This window comes from Diabrotica undecimpunctata, chromosome 1, assembly GCF_040954645.1.
Source record: "Diabrotica undecimpunctata isolate CICGRU chromosome 1, icDiaUnde3, whole genome shotgun sequence".
Classification (NCBI taxonomy): domain Eukaryota; kingdom Metazoa; phylum Arthropoda; class Insecta; order Coleoptera; family Chrysomelidae; genus Diabrotica; species Diabrotica undecimpunctata.
The window spans coordinates 159,160,847-159,188,421 of record NC_092803.1 but is presented as its reverse complement, the minus strand read 5'-3'; the positions used below and the strand labels follow the sequence as shown (position 1 = coordinate 159,188,421).

Genomic DNA, 27,575 nt, shown 5'->3' with positions numbered 1-27,575 from the left:
ATTTGGCACTCCTTACTTTATGTCTTCTACAGTAGGTTTCTGGTAAGTTTGTGATATAATTTCTCAAGATTAATAAAAATTATATGTCTTTCCTTTTCACTCTAAATTTTTCCATTAGCTGGTTTAGAATAAAAATTGCTATTGTGAACCTGCCTTATATATATCCAAATTAACTTTAATCCACTTTTATTTCACCATTTATGTACAATAAAAAGATATTTTGAATTTATCGATGTGAAAAATTGTCTGAACAAAATTAAGCAAATGCTTACTGCAAATAACTATTGCAAATCAAATAAAACGCTAAATAGCTATGTTTAAAATTTATTCTTTATTAAAATCTGGGAAATTAAATGAGGGGGCCTTATTGGTGTAATGGCGAAGGTAAAACCATTCTAAACCTCGCCTAGGACCCAGTACAGCCCAATTTCAAAATTCAAATCTAATATAAAAGTCTACAAATAACATCATTACTTAACATGGCTTTAAAATTCAGGCCTAAACTAAGCATGCATAATATATATATATATTTTATGAAATTTTACTAATCAAGTAAACATATATAATAATGTTAAATTAACAACTTTCTTGTAAATAAGCCTATAATACTATACTAAACATTCAATTCAGATACAAAAACAAAAAATACACGTGAGCTACAATAATTGTTCAAATTTAATTTTTAACCAGTTTCTTTTTTTATTGGAAATAAAATATTCCTGCTTTTCCATTTTTCGCTTCTTTGTAATATCCTTGTCATCTAAGCTGTCTATGACACTTTTGACGTTTTCTTTTCGAAGACATTGTTTGGTATTTTCCTGGATCACATTTCTCTGTTCTAGCTTACCTATGACAAATTCATTAATTTCCTCCTCATGACTTAATTTGATAATTGAATTTTCTTCTTAACACCTTGCAGCATCATCTAAAACAGAGTTAGTACCCATGCTCAATTTTTTTGTATATTTTGGTATTCATTACTTCTATTTTTTAGCTTACTCTTTCAATTACAATAGAAATTCCCTTTTACAGTAGAGAATTTAAAACTCCAAAAATTTAAGTTATAATACTGAGCCCACGACATGATAAATCTAAGGGGTAAATGTAGATTCTGAACCTTCTGAAGGCAAAACGAAAGAACCTTCAAAAACAGATTATACAATAAAGTAAGTCATGAAAACTTAAATGAGGAAAGTAAAACCTGTAAAAAAGCCATAAAATATGCATCCAAAAAGTACTAGGCATAAAGAAACAACAAAGAAGTGAATGGTTTGATGAAGAATAACTGAAAGAAAAAACACAGCATACACAGGATGAAGTAAGTAGAAGCAGAAGATGAACGGTTATGAAAGGAAGAGAAACAAGTCCACAAAAAAGAAGAGTGAAAGTATAGATGGAGAACAACTTCAAAAGAGCAGTGACCTAGGACCATGATGTGCTGAGATTGAAGGCAATATATTGGCAGAATAATACTAAATAAAAAGATGGACAAAATATTATAAGGAAAAACTTAAAGACAGCCGGGATATGAACCATAAAAATTACATTTAACCTTAGATAGCAGAAAAAAATCTCCCAACAATGGTCTAGATTGGAAGAGCAATAGATAAACTAAAAAATAATAAAGCAGTCTAATGAGACTAACTATATATGAGCTGGTTAAACAAGGAGAAAAGTCATTACTGAAAAAAAGGGGAGACTATTTGGAACACAAAAACTACCACAAAATTACACTTCTGAACACAGGATACAATATGTATGTAGCACATTACTGCATAAGATAACATTTCAGCATATTATTATGCAGAAAAAGTTATAGACAAGTACAAATGTAATTTCTGAAGGCAAAAATCAATAATAGACCAGATATTTTTTCTACAGTAAATTCTCGAAACCATCAATGCACTATCAATAAACACAATCTCATCATAAATGTTAAAAGTGAATATGATAACATAAATGTAGGGTATCTAATCTAAGTAATGACAGAAAAATCTTAAGCCACACATATAAATGAGTAAAAGAAAATTGTGTGTGGAGATGTATTTTTAACTGTACTTGAATTTGGATATATCATTACATTCATACAAATAGGATAACTTCAGTAGAAGGAACATGAACAGAAACAAATAAATATCAGGTAGACATAAAACAAGAGAACGATTGAAGATTAGATATAAGGAATAAATAAAACATTACATGACTATTTTAAAAAGCAAAAATTGGAAGAACATACTACAAAATAGAACAGAATGGGGAAGTATTTTTAAATACACCAAGACCCAAAAAAAGGTTGTATAAATGATGATGATAGAAGACAATTTCTTATAACTATAGTTATTTAAGCTATTATAGCACATTCATATTATATTAAAGTTGTTGATTTCTGAGAAGTGTGAGATTTATTACATGTAAACAATGTAAAAAACCAATAACTACAAACTTAGCAGATATATTATATAAAAATGTTTATTGTAAATATAAAAAGATTTGTTGCATGAGCCATGCAAGAATAACAATTCACATAAGTCAAATTGGAATTAATTATAATTGTGTAGGTATCAAACAATTTTTTGGTGTTTACCCTCTTTCTTGAATAAGAAAGCATAATTCTTGTTGTTTACATTCAATTCCTGAACCTTTAAGGCTGTTGCTACCATATCATTATGATTGATGCACAATTGATTTGAATAGACAATTATATAACCTCACAAATCATATGTTGAAAATGTTGGATCTTTTAACACTTTGAAGACTAAAATAAGGACTTTTGGTTATGAACATTCATTCTGTATGATTGATATTATTTGTTGTTCGTGAATTTGTGAGGTAAGAATGTCAAAGTATTAAGATACTTACTCTTAATGTTCATTTAAGGTTATGTTATTGTTTGATTAAAACTTTAATTATTTTTTTACTGGATTTCAAGGTATTTTGATGTTGTTTTTATCACAGTTATTTCAAAACAAATCAATAAATCATTAAATTTATTTACATTGTTAAAAACTATTTAAATTTTGTGCCACCCATCCACCTGCCATAGGGTGGCAGAAAGGTTTCAACAGAATATTATATTACAACATTAAACTATGAGAAAACGAATATTTTTAGTCTTTTACAGGTTAAAATTACTAGCAAGGATTGACTGGAAAAAAGAAGAAACAATATTTCAAATATTTTTCAACTTCGTTTCTTATCTTATTCTTATCTCTTATTCTTCGTTAAGTATCTTAATAATTTGATATTCTTACCTCACAAATTCACGAACAGCAAATAATACCAATTGCATAGAATTAATGTTCATAACCAAAAGTTCTTATTTACTCTTCAAAAAATTAAATAAAACCAATTTTTACAACTTCTTAAAATAAGATAAAAAATATTAGGTTCTATTTAAAATAACAAAGTTGACGTCTACTTCCGTTATAACTGGAAGTGCTACAATAAGGACAACATTATATTTCAACTCAGTGTCATCTAGTTATAGTGAACGTGGTGATTTTTAAATGACGCAGTGATCAGTGACCGTCAGTGACTTTTAAATAACGGTGATTTTAAACGGTGACCGTGATCACCGTTATTTTATGTACAGTAACAGGTAGTCACATTAATCGTAAACAACACAATCGCGATTATTCTGTGTTAGGTAGTACTATAAAAACATATTATTGATAATGAATATGTTTTACTAACGGAACTAGATGATTTGACTTATAATAATAAATATACAATACTAACAATAAAGTAATCCATTTAAAGCACTATTAAACTTTCTGGACAACGCATCCTCTTTAAATAAAACTAAAATAACTATAATTTCACTTAAATTTTTTTATAAACTTTTAAGAATAATATTTATGAAAGAAAAAAATATGTTTAATACGTTTAATAACATTATTTTAAATTTATTATTGAAAAGACAAATATCAGTAGATAATAACCTAAAATATCTCGTATTTTAGTTCTTAAATTCACCATTGGTAAATCTTCAAATGTTAGTCACCATTCCCCAGATGTTAGTCACCGTTTCCCAAATCACGTTTACCGATAATGTCATAATATTTATTATATAAACACGTCTTGTGAGACGGTGACCGTGAATTAATATCTTATATATCCGGTTACTGATCACGGTTATCGAAGTTAGCAAGGAACAGTAGTTATCGGTGATTTATAAATCACTGTGACTGAATCACCGGTAGTAAAATCGCGTCCCATTACTAGTGTCATCCAAAAAATACACCTTCGAAATTTTAAATTTTAACATTACTCTATCCGCCATGACTTTTAATCAAAACTTGTCGCGCCACACCCTGTATTATACCTCAAAACTAAACTACATCCGTTTTACATATTCACAATTATCAACAGAAGCACGTGAAAGCCAAACTGGGTCGTACTGATGTGTATCATATGATTTTTAAAATTATTTACTTTTGAAACTATTAGTGTAAGAATTTCTTGAAATTTAATTATTAAATCACAATTAAACTAAACTCTAAAAAATTACACGACCAGTAAATAACTTAACAATAACTATAACATAAATATAACACAATATTAACTTAAAAATCAACACGATACAATTTGAATTTAAACATGCTGCCAAGTTTGGATCTGTTACATGAGAATCTGTCTGGCTTAAGGCAATAAATTATATTTAATAGCCTCTTGACGAATGAGACAACGAATATCAACACGTGCGATTGTTGGCAGATGGGAATATGCTAAACGAATGAACTTTACAATACGGGTAATAACAGACGATTAACTAGTAGTTCTGGCTCTATATAATTTACTTGCATCACGTCCAAAATATAACAGAGTACCCTGCTATACTATTAGAAATCTATCATTAGACAAAAAAGTAAATATTACCTATAGGTAAAGAAATTCAGAAGATTATGTAGAAATGAATCAGAAAGCAAATCAATATTTAATAAATATAAGAAATAAAATATCCATCCAATAGCCAGTATAAAAATACAAATTAGCAATATTAATAAAATATTATAGAAATTATAAATTCTTATAGTAACTAGACTCTTAAGTAAGTACACAAAACGTAGAATCGGTTATAATTTTTCTTAGGCTACCCCGGTATTCCCCACATCCAATTTCCTCCACGTAGCGACCGTCCCTCTAACCGTGGAGGCGGCAGATATGGAGGTCGGTTCGAGTACGCCAATGGCAGACCAGTTTACGGGTACTCCAATGCTCAGTACCCGTTTGACTTTGGGTTCATACGAGGACGAGGTATTTCTCCAGATTATGACACCGCCCTCAACATCGGACCCTATCACATCCACAGAGGCGGAGATGATGATGAGGGTGATGAAGACTATGACGAACCGTATCCAACGTTAAAACCGCAGGAAGCAGATAGCAAAAGCGACCATTCATGTGAGAAAAAGTGCCAAAAAGATGAGATGCTTTGTCATAAATCTTGTCTTTGTATTAACGAGGAGTTAAGGTAGGTGTATAACTTTTTATTATTTGATTATGTGTTAAAACTTTAACAATATTCTTCCTATTGGGGATTTGTTGTTTTTCTCAAGCTTCTTTATATACATATATTTTTTAATAATCAGTTAATTCCTCCTGCTCACATAGATATTTTAAATTTCCATCTCTATAATCATCTCCTTGCTTTGACTATTTCTACGTTTAAAACTCTATTCCTTATACAGTTATACCTTCTACAGTTCTTTGTTTTACTTACCTTTATATATTTGTATTAATGTACATCTCATCTATTTGTTACGCCAGCTATTTGTTTTGCGTTTGTATGGACTTAATTTATAGTGTCTCTTACTCCTTTTATTTCTTTTCGTTTCCTCCATTCATGTGTCTAAGTGTCTTTTACAAAACATTCTATTATTTGTTACATAGCCTTCTGATATTCTACTCCAAACCTTTTTCATGTCTTTGCCTTTGCTCGTTTTACTTTGCTTTATAGTAATAATCTTATTCATCTATCGTCTATTATATTTTTATTGTATTCTTCTAGCCCGGTTTTTATATATTTTTCTATGGCTTTTTCTCCGTCTTTATTTCAACCTTTGCTTCATTATTGCACCACATTTTTTTAAATTGTTAATTATATTTTTTCTTCTTCTTTTCTAGTGCCGACTCCACTAATGGAGGTTAGCTATAGCCATTGCAAATTTGTCTCTACCTTCTGCTCTTCTTAAAAGCGTCTGTCAGTCGCGTTATTTTAGCAAAGATATTTGTCGTCTACCAGAACCTATTTTTCCTTCGAGTTTACTCTTCATAATGAACTGCAATAACTCATATACTTATCATTTCTAAGTATGTGCCCCAAACATGCTGTATTTCTCCTTTTAATAGTGTTCAATAGTTCTCTGTATATTTCCATTCTGTGCAGCACCACTTTGTTCGTAATATGATCGGTACATGGTATTTTCAAAATTCTCCTAAAAAGCCACATCTCAAAAGCTTCCAGCGTTCTCATTAAGTCAACGTTAACAGTCCAAGCTTCGGCTCTATAAAGAATCATAGAATGGATATAACATTTTACCATCCAATATCGGATTTGCAGATTGAGTCTTTGGCTACTCAGAAATTCCTAATCTTTAAAAAGGCTGCTCATCATTGCTCTATTGTTAATCGAATTTCTGATGTCAAACTTAGATCTTTAGTAATCCAGACTCCTAAGTATTTCATTTTGTCCACTTGTTCAATATCTTCATTTTTTATCTGGTTCTTTGTTATAACTTTACCTTTTTTACGGATTACCATGGTTGTTGTTTTCTTTATGTTTATTGTTACACCAAACTTATATTTTTAGGTTTCATATATTTCTTTTGCTGTATTCTCTAATTTTTCTTTGACCTCATTCCATCTTTCTTCCTATGTGCATACTTTTCTTTGGTTTTCCTGTTGTCTTAATTCTTTACTAATTTCTGTTTCTAGTTGTCTTATTCTTTCTATTCTGAGTTTATTTGCCTTTTTTGTAATCTTCTTCCACCAATTTACAGTGCATATTCTATGATTTGTAGATAGTTCCTTTTCTGTTGAGACTTTATATTTATTGTTTGTTTATTAAGTTTCGTGTGTAGACTATTAAGCCCCCCATTCCTTCCCTTTAGCCACGAATTTATTTTTATCTTCGATATACTGTTTCCTATTAACATGTCCTTTGTTTGGTGGAATTATCCCATTTTAATACCATTTTTATCATTTTTCTAGGTATACAAATTCCCTGTTGATAGCCTTACGCTCTTTGATTCTAATCTCAGCTATTAAGTAAAATTTAATTTTTTTTATATTGTAAGATATAATGTTTTAAATATGATGTTATTTATAAATGTGATAATAAATAATGTCGATTGGTAGGTAATAGAATATTTCCTTGATTGACTGCTCTTTTTATCAATATATCTCCAATTTGTACCATTACTACTTAGTTATATTTTGACATATTATATTCTAGGTGTGATGGTATCCACGACTGTGATGATAACGAAGATGAATTAAACTGCGATCATGTTGAGCTGAAAGTCAAATGTGATGAATCCAAAGGTTACATATTATGTCCCAGAACAAAACGGTGCATTTCAAAAGAATGGTTATGTGACGGGGATGACGATTGTGGTGATTTTTCTGATGAAACTCATTGCGGTGAGTATATCAGAGATAAATAAATATCTTCAAAATTCTATCTGGTTTACACTTTCAAATAAATTAAGGTATTAAAGCGTTCTTACACGTTCTCGGCTCCAAAGATCCTAATACTACTCTCATTATTTTATCTCTTATATTTATAGGCATTAGTAAATGCGATGTAAAATTGCAATCCGTTCTAGAAATTGACTGTAGGCACTCGTTTATAGCAGTTGAGGTGCGCATGATGTTGAAAATGAAAAAAAACATTTGATAAAAAAAAAAAAACAAAAATGATGGTGATTTCAATGGGTACATTTTTGATGTACTAACATAGTGGAATATACTTAGGTTTAATCTCTATTAACACTGACTTCATTTTACCTTATTAGAGGTCGCTATTAACATTGATTGATGTATTATTTTACTAATAATGGTCAGCTGGATGGTGCACGTCGGTTTTATTCAATCGTCTCACAAAGTCTTCCCTGATAAAACGTAAACGTTAAGACATATGTAGGAGAATGTTTAAAGAGTCGAATTAAATTGAAATGCATCCATCTATTTGTTTATCATTCTTACGTGACAAAAAAAGTACAAAAGTTATGTTGATTTATATGGGTAAATTGTTGATGTACTAGTGAAATATAAATATTCCTAATATAGATTTATGGGACGATGATAAATTGAAAGAGAAAGAAGTAAGAAGAAGTTTTGTACAAGAAGTAAATACAGAGATGCAGTTCAAAGAACAACAAATGAAGGATTAGTGGATAAAAATCTAACAAAGAATAAATATTGCAAAAGAGAAAGTGGTTGACAAAATGCAAAATAAAAGGAGAACTATTTGGTTTAACGATGAGTGCAAATTAGCAGTGGAAATAAAGAATAAAACAATATTGAAATGGTTAAGCATAAGCAAATAAGAAAAACGAGAAAAATACAAAGATTAAAGGCAAAAGACAAAGAAATTATTTAAATAGAAAAAAAAATCAAAAAGTAGAAGAAATTATGAACGAGATAGAAACAGAAAATAAAAAACAAAACTCAATACCATTGTACCAATACCAAAAACGTTCAACTAATATAGCCGAAGAATGGCAGAATTATTTCAAAGAAATATATCAAGAAACGGATAAAGAAGAAGAAAGAGAAACAAGAACGAACACAGATCAAGATAAAAAAGCTTTTTATGCCAACTTAAAAACGGGAAACCAGCGGGAGAAGACGGAATATGTGCAAAAGTTATAAAATACGGCGAGGAGATACTATACAGTCAGATTTATAAATTAATACAGAATATATGGAGCAAAGAAATATTGCTCGAAGAATGCAAGAAGGGAATTATAGTGACAATCACAAAACAAGGAGACCAAAGAATAAGCAAAAACTACCGAGCAATTAATTTACTGAACGTAACATATAAAGTAAAGACTGGTATAATTAGAGACAGACTAAAATATATACAAAACAAAGTATAGGGGATTACCAGTGTACAAAAAGGGTGTACATATGTGAAATCATGAATATAATTTCAGTGTATGAGGACTGTATTACATAGGGCTGGTTCAAATAAATTAGGATGTGTAGTCTTACCAATACTTCTGCTGCACACACATTCGCGGTATTTATAGGCTTTCACTCGCCTTTGTTCTTCAGACAGGGAAGCTCTCTGAGTTACCGGTTTCTGAACACGAGTCTCGCGGTACTAACACTGAGATCACGAGATAGAGCACATTTGCGTCTGTATACGATTTAAAACAGTATTTGCGGTATTTTTCGCGTAACTAAAAGTGGGTAGGAGAGAGAATGTCGGTTGTTAGCGACAGTCAACAGTAAAGAGAATACCTCTGTTGCTAACGATAGTCAACAGGGAAGAGAGAGCGACAGTTCCTAATGATAGGCAACAGGCTATCTTGTTTTCCATTTTTAAACGGTCTGTATTTCTAAAGGAGGGGGGTTGGAAATAGAAGTAGAAAGTATTATTAAGGGTTGGACTAAGGTAATGATTGTAAAGTTGTGGTAGAATGATAGTTAGTAATACAGCGAAAAAAATGACATGATTTTTTGCATGTGAAAAAATTAAATAACCAGTACGGTTTTAGAAAAGGAAGATCCACGATAGACGCTATACATACGCTAAAACAAGTAATAGAGAAAACATACGAGTATGACGAAAAAACACATAAACTTTTCCTAGACTTTAAACAGGCGTTTGACAAACTAAACAGAAGAAAAATGATCTAAGACTTACAAGAGAGTAATAAACCAAATAAAATTATAGGAATGATAGAAATGACAATGCGAGATTCAAAAGCAATAATAGACACCTGAAGAGAAAGAACAGAAATAATAAAAATAACAAATGGAGTTAGACCAGGAGATGCGCTCTCAACGGTACTATTTATTCTATTACTAGACAAGATAATAAAAAAGCTGTCAAACGCAGGAACTATAAACAGGAACTATAAACAAGAATGCAGTACAAATAATAGAATATGCGAATGATATAAATAGTACCATAGTAGCAACAGATAAAAAGGCAATAAAGAAAACCTTCCAAGAAATAGAAAACAAAGCCACACTAAGAGGACAGGAAATAAATAATAATAAAACATAATTCATGAACGAACGCAAGAAAAAAGACACAAATGACAGAACTGACAATAGATGCACACAGTTTCGAAGAGGTTGAAACATTCAAATATTTGGGGGTACTAGACAACATAAGAAATGAAAGTGTAGTTATAAAAAAACGACTTCAAGGGGAAATACAGCGTTTTATAGAAATAGAAATAAAAAAATGAAAGTTTGAAAGAACACAAAATTGCAAGTTTTTGAGAGGAAGATTATCAGAAAAATACTGGGACCAAAGAGGAAAAACGAAGAGGATGCAAGAGAATGGATGAATTACGAAATACAAGAAAGGATGGGTCAAGAGAACATAGTTAGAGCAATAAAAGAATTAGATGGTATGGCCACATAATGAGAAGAGAGAAGAGCAATCCGTAAGAGTTATAACGAAATGGATACCACCAGGTAAAAGAAATAGAGGCAGACCTAACCTGAGATAGAGACAACAAGTAAAAGAAGACTTAAGGAGCATGGAAATTAGAAATATAGGAAAAATAGGAAAATGTTGAGAGACTCAAATTGAATCGAAACGCAACCATCTATATTTATTTAGTAATACAATTATTCGCAAACGGATATTAAGAACGGACATTAATTATTCGCAAACAGATATTAAGAAGCACCAACCAAAATCTATTGTATGTATTACAAAGTATTATATTATTTATTAGATATAATTTGAAAATACGTATGGTACGGCAGCCATAGCGCAGAAACTAGGTACTGTCTTTCCAAACCCGAATACTCAGGTTAGATCCCGTCAGACACCAGATATTTTTTTAATTTCTAATTTAATTAAGCCTCCACCGTGCTTTGGAGGTCAAGTAAAGTTATCGATCTCAGCTACGTAAGTAGTCCACACCGGAAATCTTAGACAAAGTAAATGATGTTGTTTTGGAAGATTGACTTAAAAAGGTGTGTCAAAATTGCTAATACTCTAAACTGTCTAAACATATCACAAGAAGGTACGTCAAATTTTACATTAGAAATTTCAATTTTGAAAATTTATCATATCCAAAATGTTTCTGTATTTAAGATAAACAAAAGGGACTTTTAGAATCAATAAGTTTACACTGGATTCAATACTATACATTCAGAATCAAATAGTAGTTTAACCGAACGATAAAAGCCAATTTTTCAGTCCTGGCATCGGTTTTTCGGACTAAAGAGGTAAAACTGTAAATTTTGCTATGCTGGAATATCTTAAAAAAGTGAAAACATAAATAGATAATTTTATTATTAACTTTTAATGAAACTGGATGCAAGCGTTATTTAAAAAATGATCTGTTTAAAAAAGAAAAAAATCCTTGTTGACTTTGACTAGACACATGCATGTGAGTTCAAAAGAATTTTGGAAATGAGTAAAGTAAAGAATAACAATACTGGAATAAAGTGGATAAAATGTATTGATACAAGAGTAGAGTATGTTAAAAAAGATCTTTGTTTAAAGCATAAGTTGTCGATTTCACTATCAGGCCAAGAATTTTTTGGACCATTAACATGTTAACATTTACTTTTATTTACCCAATACTTTTATTTATTTAATTTATAGGGTTTAAGATCAATTGCACCATGGATCAGTTTCAGTGTGAGAACGGACTATGTATTCCAAAATTATGGACTTGTGATAACGACAACGACTGCAAAGACTTTTCAGATGAACTAAATTGTACCATAATGGGGTAAGTTTATTTTATAATTTAACATGGTATTGATGTTATATATAAGAGATACTCGTTCAATGCTAATTGACAAATGCTAATGACAATTCTCTTAAACAACTACGGGTATCCATCACCGGAATTTCCTAGTACTCGTCAATGATAAATAACCCTCAATAAGAGTGAACTGAGTTTATTAGTCTAATTTACTAACTTTATTTATTATTAAAATATTCTACTTAGTTTATTAAAGTCTTTATTTAATTTATATATACAATATTCTTACACTTATCACAACTACTTTAATTTATATTATTTATTTACAATATTTATTTTCACTAATTTATTTCCACGTTCCAATTCGACGACTCGATACCATTATTCCGACTAACTCACACAATGAAAATTCCTCTATAAAACAGCCGTTAGTCTGGAGTCCCCTCCACTGGATGTTGACCTTTCTCGAATGGCACGCAAAGAAGACCGGTTTTATAGCGGACCAAAGAACCTACTAGAAAAATAGTCGTTAGAATAATAAAATGTTTACAGGTTAAATATGAGTCATATTTATCGTAACAAGAGCAATAAAACTCGACCATTCTCTCGGCGGATCCATAAAATTTATTTTTTAAACTTTTAGGATCTGGTTTTAACATTTAGTTAGATTTTAAACCTATATGTGTTAATTAGTGTTGCCTTCTGCTTATTGATTTTTCTGTTTGGTGCGAAATAGTCAACAATGTTTTTTTCCCGTGGTATTAGTGTTGTTTTGAAACTAACGAGTATGGTGGGAAAAAGGTAACGCCTCTCTATCATCGAAAAAATAAATATAATTAACGAAAGTGAAAAAATTGGCATTAGTACAAGGAAGTTGGCCGAAAAATTGAAAGTAGGCAAGACTCAAGTAAGCTTACTGCTACAGAATAAAGAAGAGGTCAGAACTTTGTTTTAAGAAGGTGGTAAAGCTGAGCAAAAAAGAAAATTTCCTAAAACCGAGGGACGTACTGTGGATTAAACTATGTTCAATTGGTTTTATAAGGATTATCATCATCATTTGGCTTTACAACTCTATGTGAGTCTTGGCCGCGTTTACTATTTGCCTCCATTGTTGTCGGTCCTGAGCAGCTATTATTCATTGCTGTATTCCGCTGTATTTGCGTAGATCACTGGCTACTGCGTCCTTCCATCTCTTTCTTGAGCGACCAACTGACCTTCTGCCATCGGGACTTTCCCAGAATGTGGCGTTCAGGAGTCTTTCGTCACTCGATCTTAGTACGTGACCCGCCCATCTTCTTCGGTTTGCTTTAATGTAGCGTACTATGTTTTCATCTCCATATACATTGTGGAGTTCATCTTGTGTCTTCTTCTCCATTCTCCTGTTGTCTCTTCTCTGCAAGGCCCATAGATAACCCGCAGTATCTTTCTTTCCAGTACCAGTAATTTTGTCGTTTCCCGCTGGTTCAGAGTCCATGTCTCGCTTCCATACGTTATTGTGGGACGAATTATTGTCTTGTACAATCTTATTTTTGCTGGTATTGAGAGTATTTTTGATTTAAGTACGGTCAATAATGAGTAATATGCCCTGTTTTGAGCAACAGCTTCAAAGATACGAATAGCAATGATGATTACCAAACTCCGTAGCGAAGAGGGCACTTGAAGAAGAAGAATGCCCTGTTTAGTGCCATGAACCTGGCTGCCACGTCCTTTTCATATTTATTTTCAGATGTTATGATCGCTCCCAGGTACTTCAATTCTTTGACAACTTCAAAGTTGTATTCATTGATTGTTACGGTTTGTCTAACCCTTGGTCTTAGGTTCTTCGTAACCACCATGTACTTGGTGTTGTCCTCGTTGAATTTCAGACAAACTTCCTTGGCTCCGTTTTCGAATAGGGTGAAAACTTCTTTTGGATCTCTGGTGGATTGTTCAATTGTGTCCACGTCATCCGCAAACTCCAATAGTATTTTTGATCCTTGGGAGGCAAATCCGTTTGTCAGTTGTAGTTGAGCTTTCCTTACCGCATATTCCAGTGCAAATTAAATAGCAGGTGGGGGATTTTATAAGGATAGAAACATGAATTTGCCAATATCTGGGCATATAATTCAAGCTAAAGCACTTGGAGTTCAATGCTTAGGACTGAGTAACTTTGAAGCATTAAATGGTTGGTTAGAAAGATTTCGTCGTCGACACGATATTACTTTCAAGATATATGTGGCGAATCCGCTGATGTTAATGTCGAAAACGTGAGATCTTGTAACGAAAAGCTGTTTGCTATTTTAAAGGATTATGAACCAAAATATGTATTTAATGCAGACGAGACGGGTTTCGACTATTGTGCATTGCCAAAAAGAACATATGCATTCAAAAATGACAAGTGTCCTGGAAGAAAAGTTGCAAAACATCGAATTACAATTTTGTTCTGTGCAAATACGGCAGGTAAAAAGAATACTTATAAGGTTTTAAGGGGGCACACATCGATAAGTTGCCTCTTTAATGGGTGTCCAACAAATAGAGATTGGTGACAGCAGACATTGTGATGATATGGCTCAACAAATTTGACATGAATATGAAATAGTATTGTAGACATGAATAGAAAAGTGGGATTGTTTGTGGCTAATACTAGATCTTACTTTAAGATTGCGCCGTTAAACTTATTTTTCTTCCACCCAATACTACGTCACATTGCCAAACCTTGAGCCAAGGTTTTATCCAAAAATTTAAAATGATCTATAGGAGCTACTTTATTAAGAGGCTTTTAAATTATATAGACAGTAATTGTACTTTTCAAGAAATAGAGAAAATCATTGCAATAACCAATGCCTTAGCCCATTAATGCCCAAAATTAAATTTTTATCAAAACGAAATCAAAACTTCAGAATGAAATAGAGAGAGGTTGTTTTACTTTTTTTTTCTTTGTAACTGACTTTTTTTTGACGTATGATATATCATACGCTGGACAATGAAGGACACAATATTTCATAAAACATTTATTTTCAAATTTTTACAACGTGTGATATTTGACAAAACGTTGCTCGGGATGAAATCCTATATTACATTTAATGCATCGATATTTGGTACACTTGCCACATTTGCCGCACCTTCGTTGTTTTTTCAATTTTGTCTACCAAATGACCCACATTATTCAAACGAATTTCGTCAGCAATAAGTTTTGAAGATTTTGGACGTACTCCACGTCTCATTGGAATATCTGGAGCTGTCAGCAAGGCCTCCACAACTCGCTTGTAAAATTCTAATAAAGAAATTGCCTCAAAGTTGCGATAAAAAAGCCAAATGTTGACTATTGCCCCATTCAATCAAAATCTAAATACCGCCCAATACCATTTTTTAGTTCGAATTCGAGTCCTATATAAACCACTTAGCTTACCGAATAAGTCAACCCATTCCCTTGTTATACATTTGCACAACATTTGGTGGAGGGACCGCTATAATATTTCTGTATTTTATGGACCATCTCTTACAGTTTCTTATAGTAAATATTTCTGGAGTTGATTAATTTCATTATTGTCATTCCAGCGAACAAGAGTGAGCTGATGTTCTTTGCTATGTAGAGCGTGGGAAGTTTAACGAATTTGTTTTTTATTTCTTTGAGTGGGGCTCTTTCAATCCTGTCTTTACTAATTGTACTGATACAGAGTATCTTTTGATCTCTCAACCATGACAGTAAAGGTATAGATGTAATAAAATTATCAATATAGATAATAGATTCTTATGGTTTATAGATAACGTCTTTCGGTTACGGAACTTCCTAACAAGTTACACTATAATTTATTTCCACTTCCAGTATATAGATAAAATTTTACAAGGTAACTTCTATTGGTCGCAACGCACCAGAATTTATATAGAGTGAGTTTTCCTCGAATAAACTGCTACATTGAATGATGTCCATAATACGGCTCCACGACTTCGTCCACTGAGAAACTTCCGTTCACTGGCTGCAGGTAATGATAAAAACGTTCATTTAGATGGTCAATTAGGGGTTAAACTTTGAACGCCTAATTGATTTGTTGCTACAACGTATTATCGTTAAAGTGTAAAAATTTATGAATCTGTTCAAATCTGTTTCGACTTAGAGTATTACTAACTAGATGTGAGTGAGAGTCCCCTCGACATTCCCAATACATTCTCCTAGAAGGCAACGGGTGGTATCCAGAGAGAATAAGGAAGCCAAAGTATTTATATAAATCACCAACGAACAAAAACAAAGGGTACTTTACCGGTTCTTTACAAAGACAGTCCATGCATTTTTCATCAAAAAATAATTTAAACATATCGATTGGCTTCAAATTTTGTTGTTTCCATTCATTTAGTATATAGGTTCCATATTGTTTTTGAAAATATCATTATTGGCTCATTTTTCCAGTGTTTTTTCTTCCCACTTACGATCGATTTATTTCATAGATTTTTTTCTGTTTTCAGAATCTTGTGAAATTTCTGCAACATCCCTTTTTCTTTTGTTACCTGATTCGTGAGTTTCAGTCACAGTTGTGTTGACAGCACTGTTTTCTCAATTGCTGTATTTTTTCGAGAAACAGCTGTAATATCCATGCTTTGAGATAGTATACCTCGGCCAATACTTTAAAAAGTGTAATAAAACTGATCTTCCTCATCACTTCCGGCATCATCTCTGTCAGAATCAGTTCCGTCATTTGGATAATGCAACGTGAGTTGAATTTCGTTACATTGGTCAATTTCCTGAGCCAAAGTATCGTCATCTTCTATACTCTCGTATATTTTTAACAATTCTCCTGCATCTTTGGGATTATTAGGATCATATTTTTCGTCATTTTTTCTAAAACAGAAACAATATTGATTGGTTACCACGATTGTCTAGCGTATCATACTCACGAATCAAAGACCTTCAAAAGACTCACCAGTATAAATTTCAATACTATCTATATCACTATTTGATATTTAGAAGCCTTACTAGTTAAACACCACAAAATATTTTAAGTCGAAAAGTCCTACAAATTCTCCTAAAATTCAACTGGTGAACTATAATACGACTTAAAAAAACTTAGCACAAAACTAATCACTCTTTACCGCCAAGCGCTTATAAATTTCTAATTTAATGATAAACAGTTACCTTCTAACATCTACTCTGTAACCTAAATTGGGAAAACAACTGATGTTTACTTTTTTTCAGACGCGTAGATGGCGAAATATACAGCAGTGTCTCGCGTATTACATAATGAGTTAATATAGGTTAAAGTGACTTGGCCTACTTTGTCGCCGATAACAATAAAAATATGCTTTGCTAAGGCCAGATTTATGTTTTGTCTTATACGACGACTTTTCTTTAGCGACCAACTTTTGATTCACCGAGGGTGGACGCTATTGAAGGTTTTACTATATAATAAAATGATAAAGGGGTTGTGATAAAATAGACTCACACATGTAAGTCTATTTCAATTAGACCAAAGGAATAAATATTAGACTTACTCACTATCAGTTTACTATACCTTAAACTACCTGTTTCGAGCACCAAAATTTGCTGTTCATCGTTTGCAGGTCTCCGGAAAGGTTACTTAAAATTAGCCGATACAAGGAATGTAGTTACATATGTGTAGAAGCGTACTTAAGTATGCTTTTTACAAATAAATAACTACATTATTAGCAAACGGAAGTACGGGATGCAATAAAACACCTAAAAAATAATAAATCTCCAGGAAGTGATGGTATACCCGCGGAACTTATTAAATGTGGAGGTGCTACTCTGACTAATCATATATATAAAATCATACTGAGAGCCTGGGGAATGAGGAACAAATCCCAGAAGAGTGGTGTATTGGGCTCGTTTTCCCGCTACACAAAAAGGGCGATGAATTGGAATGTAGAAACTATAGGGGAATAACCCTCCTTAATACAGCATACAAAATATTTTCGAGTATTTTATATGGTCGCATAAGTGAATATTCAGAGGAACTTCTTGGCGAATATCAAAGTGGTTTTAGGCCTAGTCGATCAACACTAGACCAGATCTTTGTGCTAAGGCAAATACTGAAAAAAACCAATGAATTCAATATCGACACATACCATCTTTTCGTAGATTTTAAATCGGCCTATGATAGTGTCCTAAGAAATAAATTGTATGAAGCCATGAATGAATTCCACATCCCCGATAAACTGATAAGATTGGTTAAGGCTACAATGCGTAAAGTTGTTTGCAAAGTCGAAATACAGGGCGAACAATCACAGAGATGCGCTGGCGTGTCTCCTTTTCAACATAGCTTTGGAAAAGGCGGTCAGGGATGCCCAAATAGACAGCAGAGGAAACATTTTTAATAAATCATCCCAAATTTTGGCATATGCAGATGATGTTGATCTAGTTGCCCGCACAACACGCAAGCTAGAAGAAATGTATACCACCTTGTCAAACGCTTCAAAAAATATGGGCCTGCAAGTAAATGAAAATAAAACTAAGATAATGGCATCAATACCCAACAATAGAGCCAGAAACATCGGCCACCAATTCATGGTTGATAATTCTACCTTTGAAGTGGTGGACAAATTCACATACTTAGGCTCCCTGATCACCAAGGAGAACGTCATGACGGAAGAAATCAAGCGAAGAATAATCCTAGCAAACAAATGCTATTTTGGACTAAGTAGATATATGAGAAGCAGAACCTTAAACCAAAAAACAAAAATAACCATATACAAAACCCTTATACAACCAGTGTTGACATATGGGTCGGAGACATGGACCATTTCCAAGGCAGATGAAAATCTCCTGCTTATATTTGAACGAAGGATCCTGAGAAGAATATTTGGCGGCATCTGTGAAAATGGTGTTTGGAGAAGGAGGTACAACTACGAGATATATCACAGATATAAACATATATTTGGTGGTAAAGACGTAGTATCGTTTATAAAAATAGGAAGACTAAGATGGGCAAGACATCTGGCAAGATCACAGCAGAACAACCCTCCTAGAAGAATCCTTATGTCACAACCTGTGGGAAGTAGAAGTAGGGGTAGACCAAAACTCAGATGGAGGGATGGTGTAGATGAGGATGGTAGACAAATAGGAGCAGCAAACTGGCAACAGTTGGCAATGGATGGAACTGACTGGCGTAATAGACTTGGGAAGGTCGAGGCTCTTTTATAGGGCTGTAGCACCAATGATGATGATGAACTACATTATTAATTCATTCAAATCTCTATTTATCTTAAATATATTTGTCTCAGAAATTAGGAAAATAAAATTATCAAACCAGCTAAATTTAAGGCACGATAAAATTTTCTATATTATTTATTATATATTTATTGAGTAATAAATTAAAAACAACTTAAATGTAAAATACATCCTATTCAAACTGTCTACCAGCTCTTCGTCTAGGGAAGGAACCTCGTCGGCAAAAACTTGAAGATGTATAGGCGGGCTCCTCTGTAAATGTTGTGAAAACCTTATAAAATGAATAAAGAAAATAAACGCAGATCAACAAGAAAATCAACGAGAGTTTACTAAATATAATGAAATTTATTAAATAGTGTTCTGAACCTATTTTCTTGTGGCATTTTAAAGTAATTACTATATAATTATAAATAATAAGCTTTTTAAGTATCAAAAAACTATTAAATTTATCAGTTTTTGCTCAGTTCTAAAACAATACGATTTAGCAATCTTCTAATCTTTATCTTTTATTTTAGATGTGAAGAAAATGAATTTGAATGCTCAGATACAACTTGCATTTCCATGAGCTGGAAATGTGATAGACACATAGACTGCACTGATGGCTCTGACGAAAGTGACTGTGGTAAGTTTAATATACTTTTGAACTATATTTTTGTTTATACTAAACTATTTTCTAGCTACTTTTATTGTATTTAACCAGTATTTACTTATTCCTCTTCTTTTTATCATAATGCCGACTACATTACTAAAGGTTGGCTACAACCATTGAAAAATCGTCTCTATCTTATGCTTTTCTTAAAAGCTTCTGTCTGTTTAACCCGGTCTAGTCGCGAATGTTTTCAGCCAGGATATTTGTCATCTACCAGAACTTTTTTTCCAAGTATTGCCCCAAATATGGTCTCTTTTTACTTTTATTGGTGGTCAAAAATTCTTTGTCTCTTCCCATTCTATGCAACACCATTTCGTTCGTAATATGATGGGTCCATGGTATTTTCAAAATTTTCCTAAAAAGCCACATTTCAAAAGCTTCCAGCTTTCTCACTTAGTCAACATTAACAGTCCAAGTTTCGGCACCATAGAATAGAGTGGATATAACATTTCACCATCCGATATTGGATTTGCAGATTGAGTCTTTGGTTACTCAAACATTTCCACATCTTCAAAAAGGTTGCTCTTAATTGCTCTATTCTTAATGGAATTTCTGATTTCGGATTTAAATATTCAGTAATCCAGACTCCTAAGTATTTCATTTAGTCGAATTATTTATTATCTTTATTTTTATCCTCATTATAACATTATCCCTCTTACTGTAAACCATGATTTTTGTTTCCCTTATGTTTATTGTTAAACCAAGGTATTCATAAGTATCACAAATTGTGTTTAGCAGCGTCTGCAGGTCTTTTTTACTTTCAGTGATAATGGCCGTATCGTCGGCATAACGAATGTTATTTACATGTTTACCATTTATCTTTATCCTTTCTGTACAGTTTTCTAGTGCTTGTAATAATAACTATTTGGAATATATATTAAATGGTAGTGGTGAAAGTACACAGCCTTGTCTCATTCGTCTACTTATCTGTTGTGCATCCGTAGTATTTCTATCTAATGTTACCACAGCCTGTTAGTTACTATAGAGATTTCTCAATATTTTAATATCATTTTTGTCAAGTCCTTTTCGCTTTAGACATTTCATGAGAATGTTATGTTTAACTTTGTCGAAAGCTTTCTCATATTCTATAAATGCGTCGAAAAGATCTTTTTTTTGGTCTCGATATTTTTGAGAAGAGTTGTGAAACTATATAGAGCTTCTACTGTTCCGAAGCCATTGCGAAAGCCAAATTATTAGTCTATTACTCATATTCGCTTCATACTTTTAAATATTCTTGCATGTACAACCTTTAAAAGTGTCCTTTTAAAATTCAAGTTTAATTAGCCCAATGTGTACTTTATCTGGCCCAGGGACTCTGCCAGATTTTAAGTTGTTTATAGCATGTTAGGTATTTTGTTCACCTAATCGGTTAGGTGAGTTTGTTAATAATGATAATTATCACAATGTTATAACAGTGTTTGTTAATACTGTTATAACATGTGTTTGTTAGCACTGTTATATTCCAGCACATTTCTTTAAATGCTAATCAATTTTGTCTCAGGATAGCTTCAGATATATCAGATTCTAATAAAAGACTAATAGTTAAAGACTTTCACACGTATTAAAAACGCTGCAGAAAATATCGGACTTCTGATTAACTCCAAGAAAACTAAATATATGCCGCCTTTATCAAGAATGCAACAAAATAACTTAGAGGTGCAACACGAAACTATAGAAACAGTGGAAAGGTTCTGCTACTTAGGGTTACTGGTTGACGGCAAGAACAACACATTAAAAGAAAAAAAAAACAAAAAGAATATGCGTGGCTAACCGCTGTTATTTGGGCCTAGGTCCTCAAATAAGAACGAAAAATATGTCAAAACCAACAGAGTGCAAACTTTATAAACCAATAATACCCCTAGTGCTCACCTACGGATCGAAAATATGGGCAATGACGACTCGAGATAAAGAGTTACTACGAATCTTTGAAACAAAAGTATTTAGGACCATATATGGCGGAGTCAACGAATAGGGTCTCTGGAGAAAACGATATAATTTCGAATCCTATAGACTTTTTGATGATGCAGATATCATAAAAACCATCAAAGTAAACCGCCTAAGATGAGTGAGCCACATTATGCGGATGGATGAAAGTGAGCCTTCTAAAATAACATTGCTAAATAGGCCCGTCGGAAGTAGAAGAAGGAGCGATCTACTGGACGACGTGCAGGACAATTTAAGTGAGATTGGATTAAGCGGATGAAGAAGACAGACACTTGACAGGGAAGGATTTTAGAATGTTTTGAGGCAGGCCAGGGCTCACAAAGGGCTGTAGCGCCAACTGATGATGATAAATTTTTTTATAAGATAGCATTGAACACTGTTTATATTATTGCTTTAATTTTTTAGATATTGTTCCCCCCTATTGTACGGAAGGAGAATTCCAATGTACCACCCACAAATGCATTAAACTTGAGTTTAAATGTGATGGTGATGATGATTGTGATGATTGGAGCGATGAAGATGATTGTCCGAAGACACCTGGATCGTGTGTGTCAGGAGAGTTCAAGTAAGTTAAGAAAATTTTATTTATAAATTTAAATTTTTAGGTCAAAATTATAAAAATATATTTTTTTGCGATAAAACAAGAAAATTAAATTTTTTTTCTCATTCTTTTTATTGAATTTTAATACTATATGATATTTTACTCTGTTTAATATTTTACAGGTCATAAAATGGCTGATAATATAAAGCTATGGATTTCTTAGAATAATTAACTTGTTTACTTTTAAACTTTTTTAGACATAATTATTTAACCACATTTTTATCTTCATCTTTAGATGTAATAGTGGGAAATGCATACCGGAACGCTACAAATGCGACAGACAACACGACTGTGATGATAATGAAGATGAACTCAACTGCGATTACAATGTCACGAAAACATGTTCGCCTGATGAATATACTTGTGATAACGGGGCTTGTATCCTGGTAAGTACACATAGAAACACATCCCAAAATTTACGAAACAGCAAGTTATGTTAAACATCGATAAAAACGATTTTGAACCCAAACAGGATAGCATGTTAGAAGATACTAAAGCTGCTATAAAGAAAATATTAAGAACATAGCACAAAATTAGTCTTCTAGTGTAGATGAAATTACATCCAAAAATAAGATCTTGGTGTATTTATTTTTTTGTAGATTTTCGTTTTTTCCGATATAATATTCTTGTACTGTTCATGGAGACACAATAAGTAGTCAAGAAAATTTTTGTTTTTTACGTTAAAACATTCCTTAGTATCATAGAAATACTGTCCTAAAATTTTATTGAGAAATTCAAAATAGAAACGAAGTTATAGCTGTATTTACAACGGTACGAACCTGAGCTAAAACTCGTGCACCTGCAACTCGACAATTGCTTTCTAAAACTTGTTTTTTATTACTGAAATTTATCGAAAATTATTGTTTTGAAAATCGGAAAAAAGGCCTGGATCTGGTGGTCATTTAAAAGGCAGTCGAAGTATGGGGACGCATTAAAATAAGCATAATATGGAAAGAAAATTCAAAGTAATCATTTTACTGCAGAAAACAACTCAGAATTACTCGGTTCCTTGGCAAGATTTTGGATAAAAATAAAAATTAAAGAAATAGTAACGAGTTGGTCGGAAAATATCGACGAAGCTCGTTTTGCTCAAGTCAGTAGAAGAATCAGTGAGATATCCAAAGGTGGCAAAGTTATATAAAAAATCATGAATGTGTTGCTTGTGTGAGTCCATTTCAAATAGGTAAAAGAAATAAAATTAGACTTACAATCAATTTAATTTTACTACCAAAACGACCGGTTTCGCTTTCTACACTTTGCAAAGCATCTTCAGGTCAAACGGTACAAAGTAAATTAAATGCTGAAATTATAAAAAGCCCATATTAGGGGCTTATAAAGATAAAACTCAAAAAGGGTTATAGTAATTATGCCAATATTACATGCCTGTGTTTATTAATATGCATAAAATTGATTTAGCAGACAAAGTGAAAACCTACAAATTGTCGAAAAATAATTTTAAAAAATAAAAGTATTTTGTTTGTTTCTAATTTATTACAATTCAATAGATTATCTCTTACCAATTTGTAGGTTTTCACTTTGTCTGCTAAATCAATTTTATGCATATTAATAAACACAGGCATGTAATATTGGCATAATTACTATAACCTTTTTTGATCTTTATCTTTATAAGCCCCTAATATGGGCTTTTTATAATTTCAGCATTTAATTTACTTTGTACCGTTTGACCTGAAGATGCTTTACGTTTTTCTCGAAATCACATTTTTCAAAACTGGGAGACGTTTTTCTCAAAATCTACTTCACCAATCTCAGTAAACTAAATTTTTTTTAATACTTTATATATAGGACTACTAAATAAACCTCTGAAAAGTTGAATAAACCACCCCACCTTTTTAGTGCAGAGGTAAATTCACCCCCAAAACAGGCGTTTTTTTTGATTGTTTTAAAGTCGCGTATAAAGGACTTTGTACAAAAAATTAAATTTTTAAAGGTTTATTTATTAGTTTTAAGTCTCACGAATTGAATCCCTTTGGAATGTTATAAAAATTTATTACAGGAAGGCAGAAAAGTATCTCCTTCATTAAAATGCATCTTTTGAAAGGCGCCCTCTGCAGTGGTAAAAAACAACTAAAAGTGCCAAAAAAAAATTTTTTATATACCTCAAAACCTTAACAATGAATAGAAAAAAATATGATTATAAATATAAAAGTTTTTTTTGTTTAATATTTAAAAATTGTCTTTTTTCCAATTTAGAAAGTAAAAGTCCTCTTAAACTATTTTTAAATCTTTTCTTTATCCGTTGTCTTACTTTTCATGTATATTGATAAAATATAGTTTGGCTTTGACTAGATGATCATCATAATCCTTAATCAGCCCCGATTTGTTCATTGTTGAACATAGACGTCCTCTAGATATTTCCTTTATTTTCTTTTATGCGCTTTACTTGTCTGCTCGTGGTCTCCACTCAAGCAATTTTTTGTCCACCTCTCGTCTTTCATTCTTGCAACATGTACCGCTCATCAACATTTTCCTTTGTCATGTTTGTTCATGTTTTCTACTCCGGTTAGTCTACGAACTTCCCCGTTTCTTAGTATATTTCTTTTCAATGTTTATTCCAAGTAGTGATCTCTCTATTTTACATTGTGTACTTCTCTTAATTTTTTCACTAATGTTTTTGTGAGTGTTAAGGTTTCTGCTCCATATGTGAGGAGTGGTAGAAAGCACTAATTGAAAGCTTTCTTTTTTAAATGGAATAAAATAGCTCAACTTAAACTTACTCTTCTGAGTAACTTACATGTTTGGTTGTCTCACATTAATCTTATTTCGTGGCCCAAATACATATCTTTCCGCAACTTCTATTGACAATTTCTAGATTTGTATTAGCTTATTGTGAACAAGATTCGCCAGTATTTTTGTTTTTCCATAGTTTATCATTAAACCGATTCTTTGTGTTACTTACTGTAGTTTTTGTAGCAAAACTCTGGCTTCTTCTTAGTCGTCTATTACGAGAAAAATGTCATTAGCATATCGGAGATGATTTAGTTTCTATCCATCGATGACTACATGATAATCTGATGTATATTAGCCTCCTCGATAAAATCTTCTTCTTCTTGTAGCACTAGAACCCGGGGTGGGTCTCGGTTGACTGCACAACTCGCTATAAACTCGAAAGATCGTCCATGATAGTTGGGTCAGTGAGTCGCCCCATTGTTTTTATATCTGAACATGTATTATCTCTCTATTGTCTTGGTGGACATCCTAAGGGCCTTCTCCTTCCAGTCTGTGGACATGGTCAATCCACCTTAGACGTTGGGACTTAATCTTTTGGACTATATCGCTAGCCTTATACATCAGTTTGACCTCGGCATCTGTTTGACCTCATTCGGTATTGGTAAGAATTCGGATCGTGATAAGGTCCAAAGATTCGTCTGAGGTTTTTCTCTCAAAATCTTGATAAACTCATATATTCTCTATTTGCATTAATACATTTTGTTACATAATATCAGTCTATGATAATTTTTTATTGCCATATTGGCTGTTTTTGTTATGTGTAACTATCTTTATGCTTGTAGAAGATTTTCGTTACCAGAAATTTGTATTATGCAGATAGGTCTATCAATGTTTCTCTGCTGTTGTTTACTGTGTAATTTCGATTTTGTTCAATTATTTTATCCCTATTTTTTACTAATACGACCACTAGTGTTTTCTTATTTCTTCAATCCTCTTCTAATTTCTTCACAGAATTTTTCCTTTATGTTAGTTGTTTGATAATTTTTGCGAATATATATTATTATAAATGTTAGCCTTCTTACCCAGCACCAAGTGCTGATGAAATCCATTACTCGATGCTATTAAATCTTTCAAAAATTGGTAAGACTGTGCTTCTGAATTTATATAATGAAATTTTGTCACTCCGCATAAAGATTCCTGAGGATTGGTACGTTTATACTATTCTCGCGATCTTAAAACTAAGAAAATCGTTAAAGAATTGGAATTCTTACTGTCCACTCGGTCTGGCTACATGTATAATTAAAACATACGAGAGACTTATTCAAAACCGCCTGGAATTTTGGTTAGAAAAGAATGACTTATTACTAAAAACTAAGTTTGGGTTTAGAAAAGTAAATCTACAAAAGAAAGCCTAAGAAAGCAGTTGGGGTTTTGTTTTTAGATATAACATGAGCTTATGACAATGTTAATCTCCACATTTTATATACGAAAATGTTGGAAATAAGAATACCCGAAACTATAATATGGAACATCATTTACTTGTATATTAATCGATCAGTACACGTTAGATTAAAGGGAGATAAATCTAACATCCGGTACACATCTTTGGGACTACCACAAGGTAGCATCTTGAGTCCTTTATTATGCATACTGTATACTGCTGACTTAGAAAATAAACTTCCTAAATAAACGGAAAACGCAATGAATATCTTCAAGACTGTAAGTATCAGTAACTGGGGAGCTGATCCAAACATCTCAATATTATTAAACAGAAATAAGATCGATCTTAGATTATGGATCTATATTGTATTGCTCAGCATCAAACTCTGTTCTCCAAAAAACTCGAAAGAATAAAAAATAAAGTATTCAGGTTAAGCACTGGTTATCTTCGTACTACACCTATATTGGTCATGGAATATGAGTTTAATGAACCTCCACTTTCATTACGCAGAGAATTCTTAAGTGAGAAATTTAAAGTTAAATTGGCGGTTAATGATAAACTGTTATTAAATAAAATTGTACAACCAACCACTACATATCTTACTCATTAAAACTGAGGAAACAAAAGCTGCTTTTAGTTGTGGAAAGTTTTCTCAACGTTCCCAATTACATTGACGACATAAACTAAATAGAACAAATCAAGTCTCGAGAATTTAATTAGGAAGATTATTTACCTCCAGTTAACTACCATTTAAGTAATATTCTTGCGACAGATTTTCTCACTAAAATAGAACACCTTCAGTATGTGCATCATTGGAGGAGTTATCAAAAATTATTTACAGATATTTAAAAAATGGACGAAAAAGTTAGATATGCTATATTCTAACCCCAAAAAAATATAAAGACAAACAACAGATTACCTAACAAAATGACAACTTTCACAGCTAAACTCATAGCAGTGAAAGAAGCCTACAAAATATGTGTGAATAAAAAAAAACACTAAACTATGTTATATTTACAGACTGCCAAAGCATTGTACATAAACTAAAATATAATATACATAATTTTGTAGAAAATTATATCATCACTGACATCATAGCACTGAACAGCGAAGCTTTGAAATTGGGCAAAAATATCATATTGTACTGAATAAAAGCACGCATTGGTATAAAAAAC

General features: G+C 32.3%; 1 protein-coding gene across 1 annotated transcript in view; it reads left to right on the top strand.

The window, feature by feature from the left end:
- Positions 1–27,575, top strand: part of Lrp4 (LDL receptor related protein 4) — a 129,622-nt gene that overhangs the window by 46,449 nt on the left and 55,598 nt on the right. Inside the window, exons 4-9 of the mRNA XM_072520329.1 lie at positions 5,092–5,473; positions 7,457–7,644; positions 11,813–11,942; positions 19,593–19,699; positions 22,076–22,235; positions 22,507–22,657. Coding sequence (XP_072376430.1) covers positions 5,092–5,473; positions 7,457–7,644; positions 11,813–11,942; positions 19,593–19,699; positions 22,076–22,235; positions 22,507–22,657 — 1,118 coding nt within the window. The remainder of the gene's footprint in view (positions 1–5,091; positions 5,474–7,456; positions 7,645–11,812; positions 11,943–19,592; positions 19,700–22,075; positions 22,236–22,506; positions 22,658–27,575) is intronic.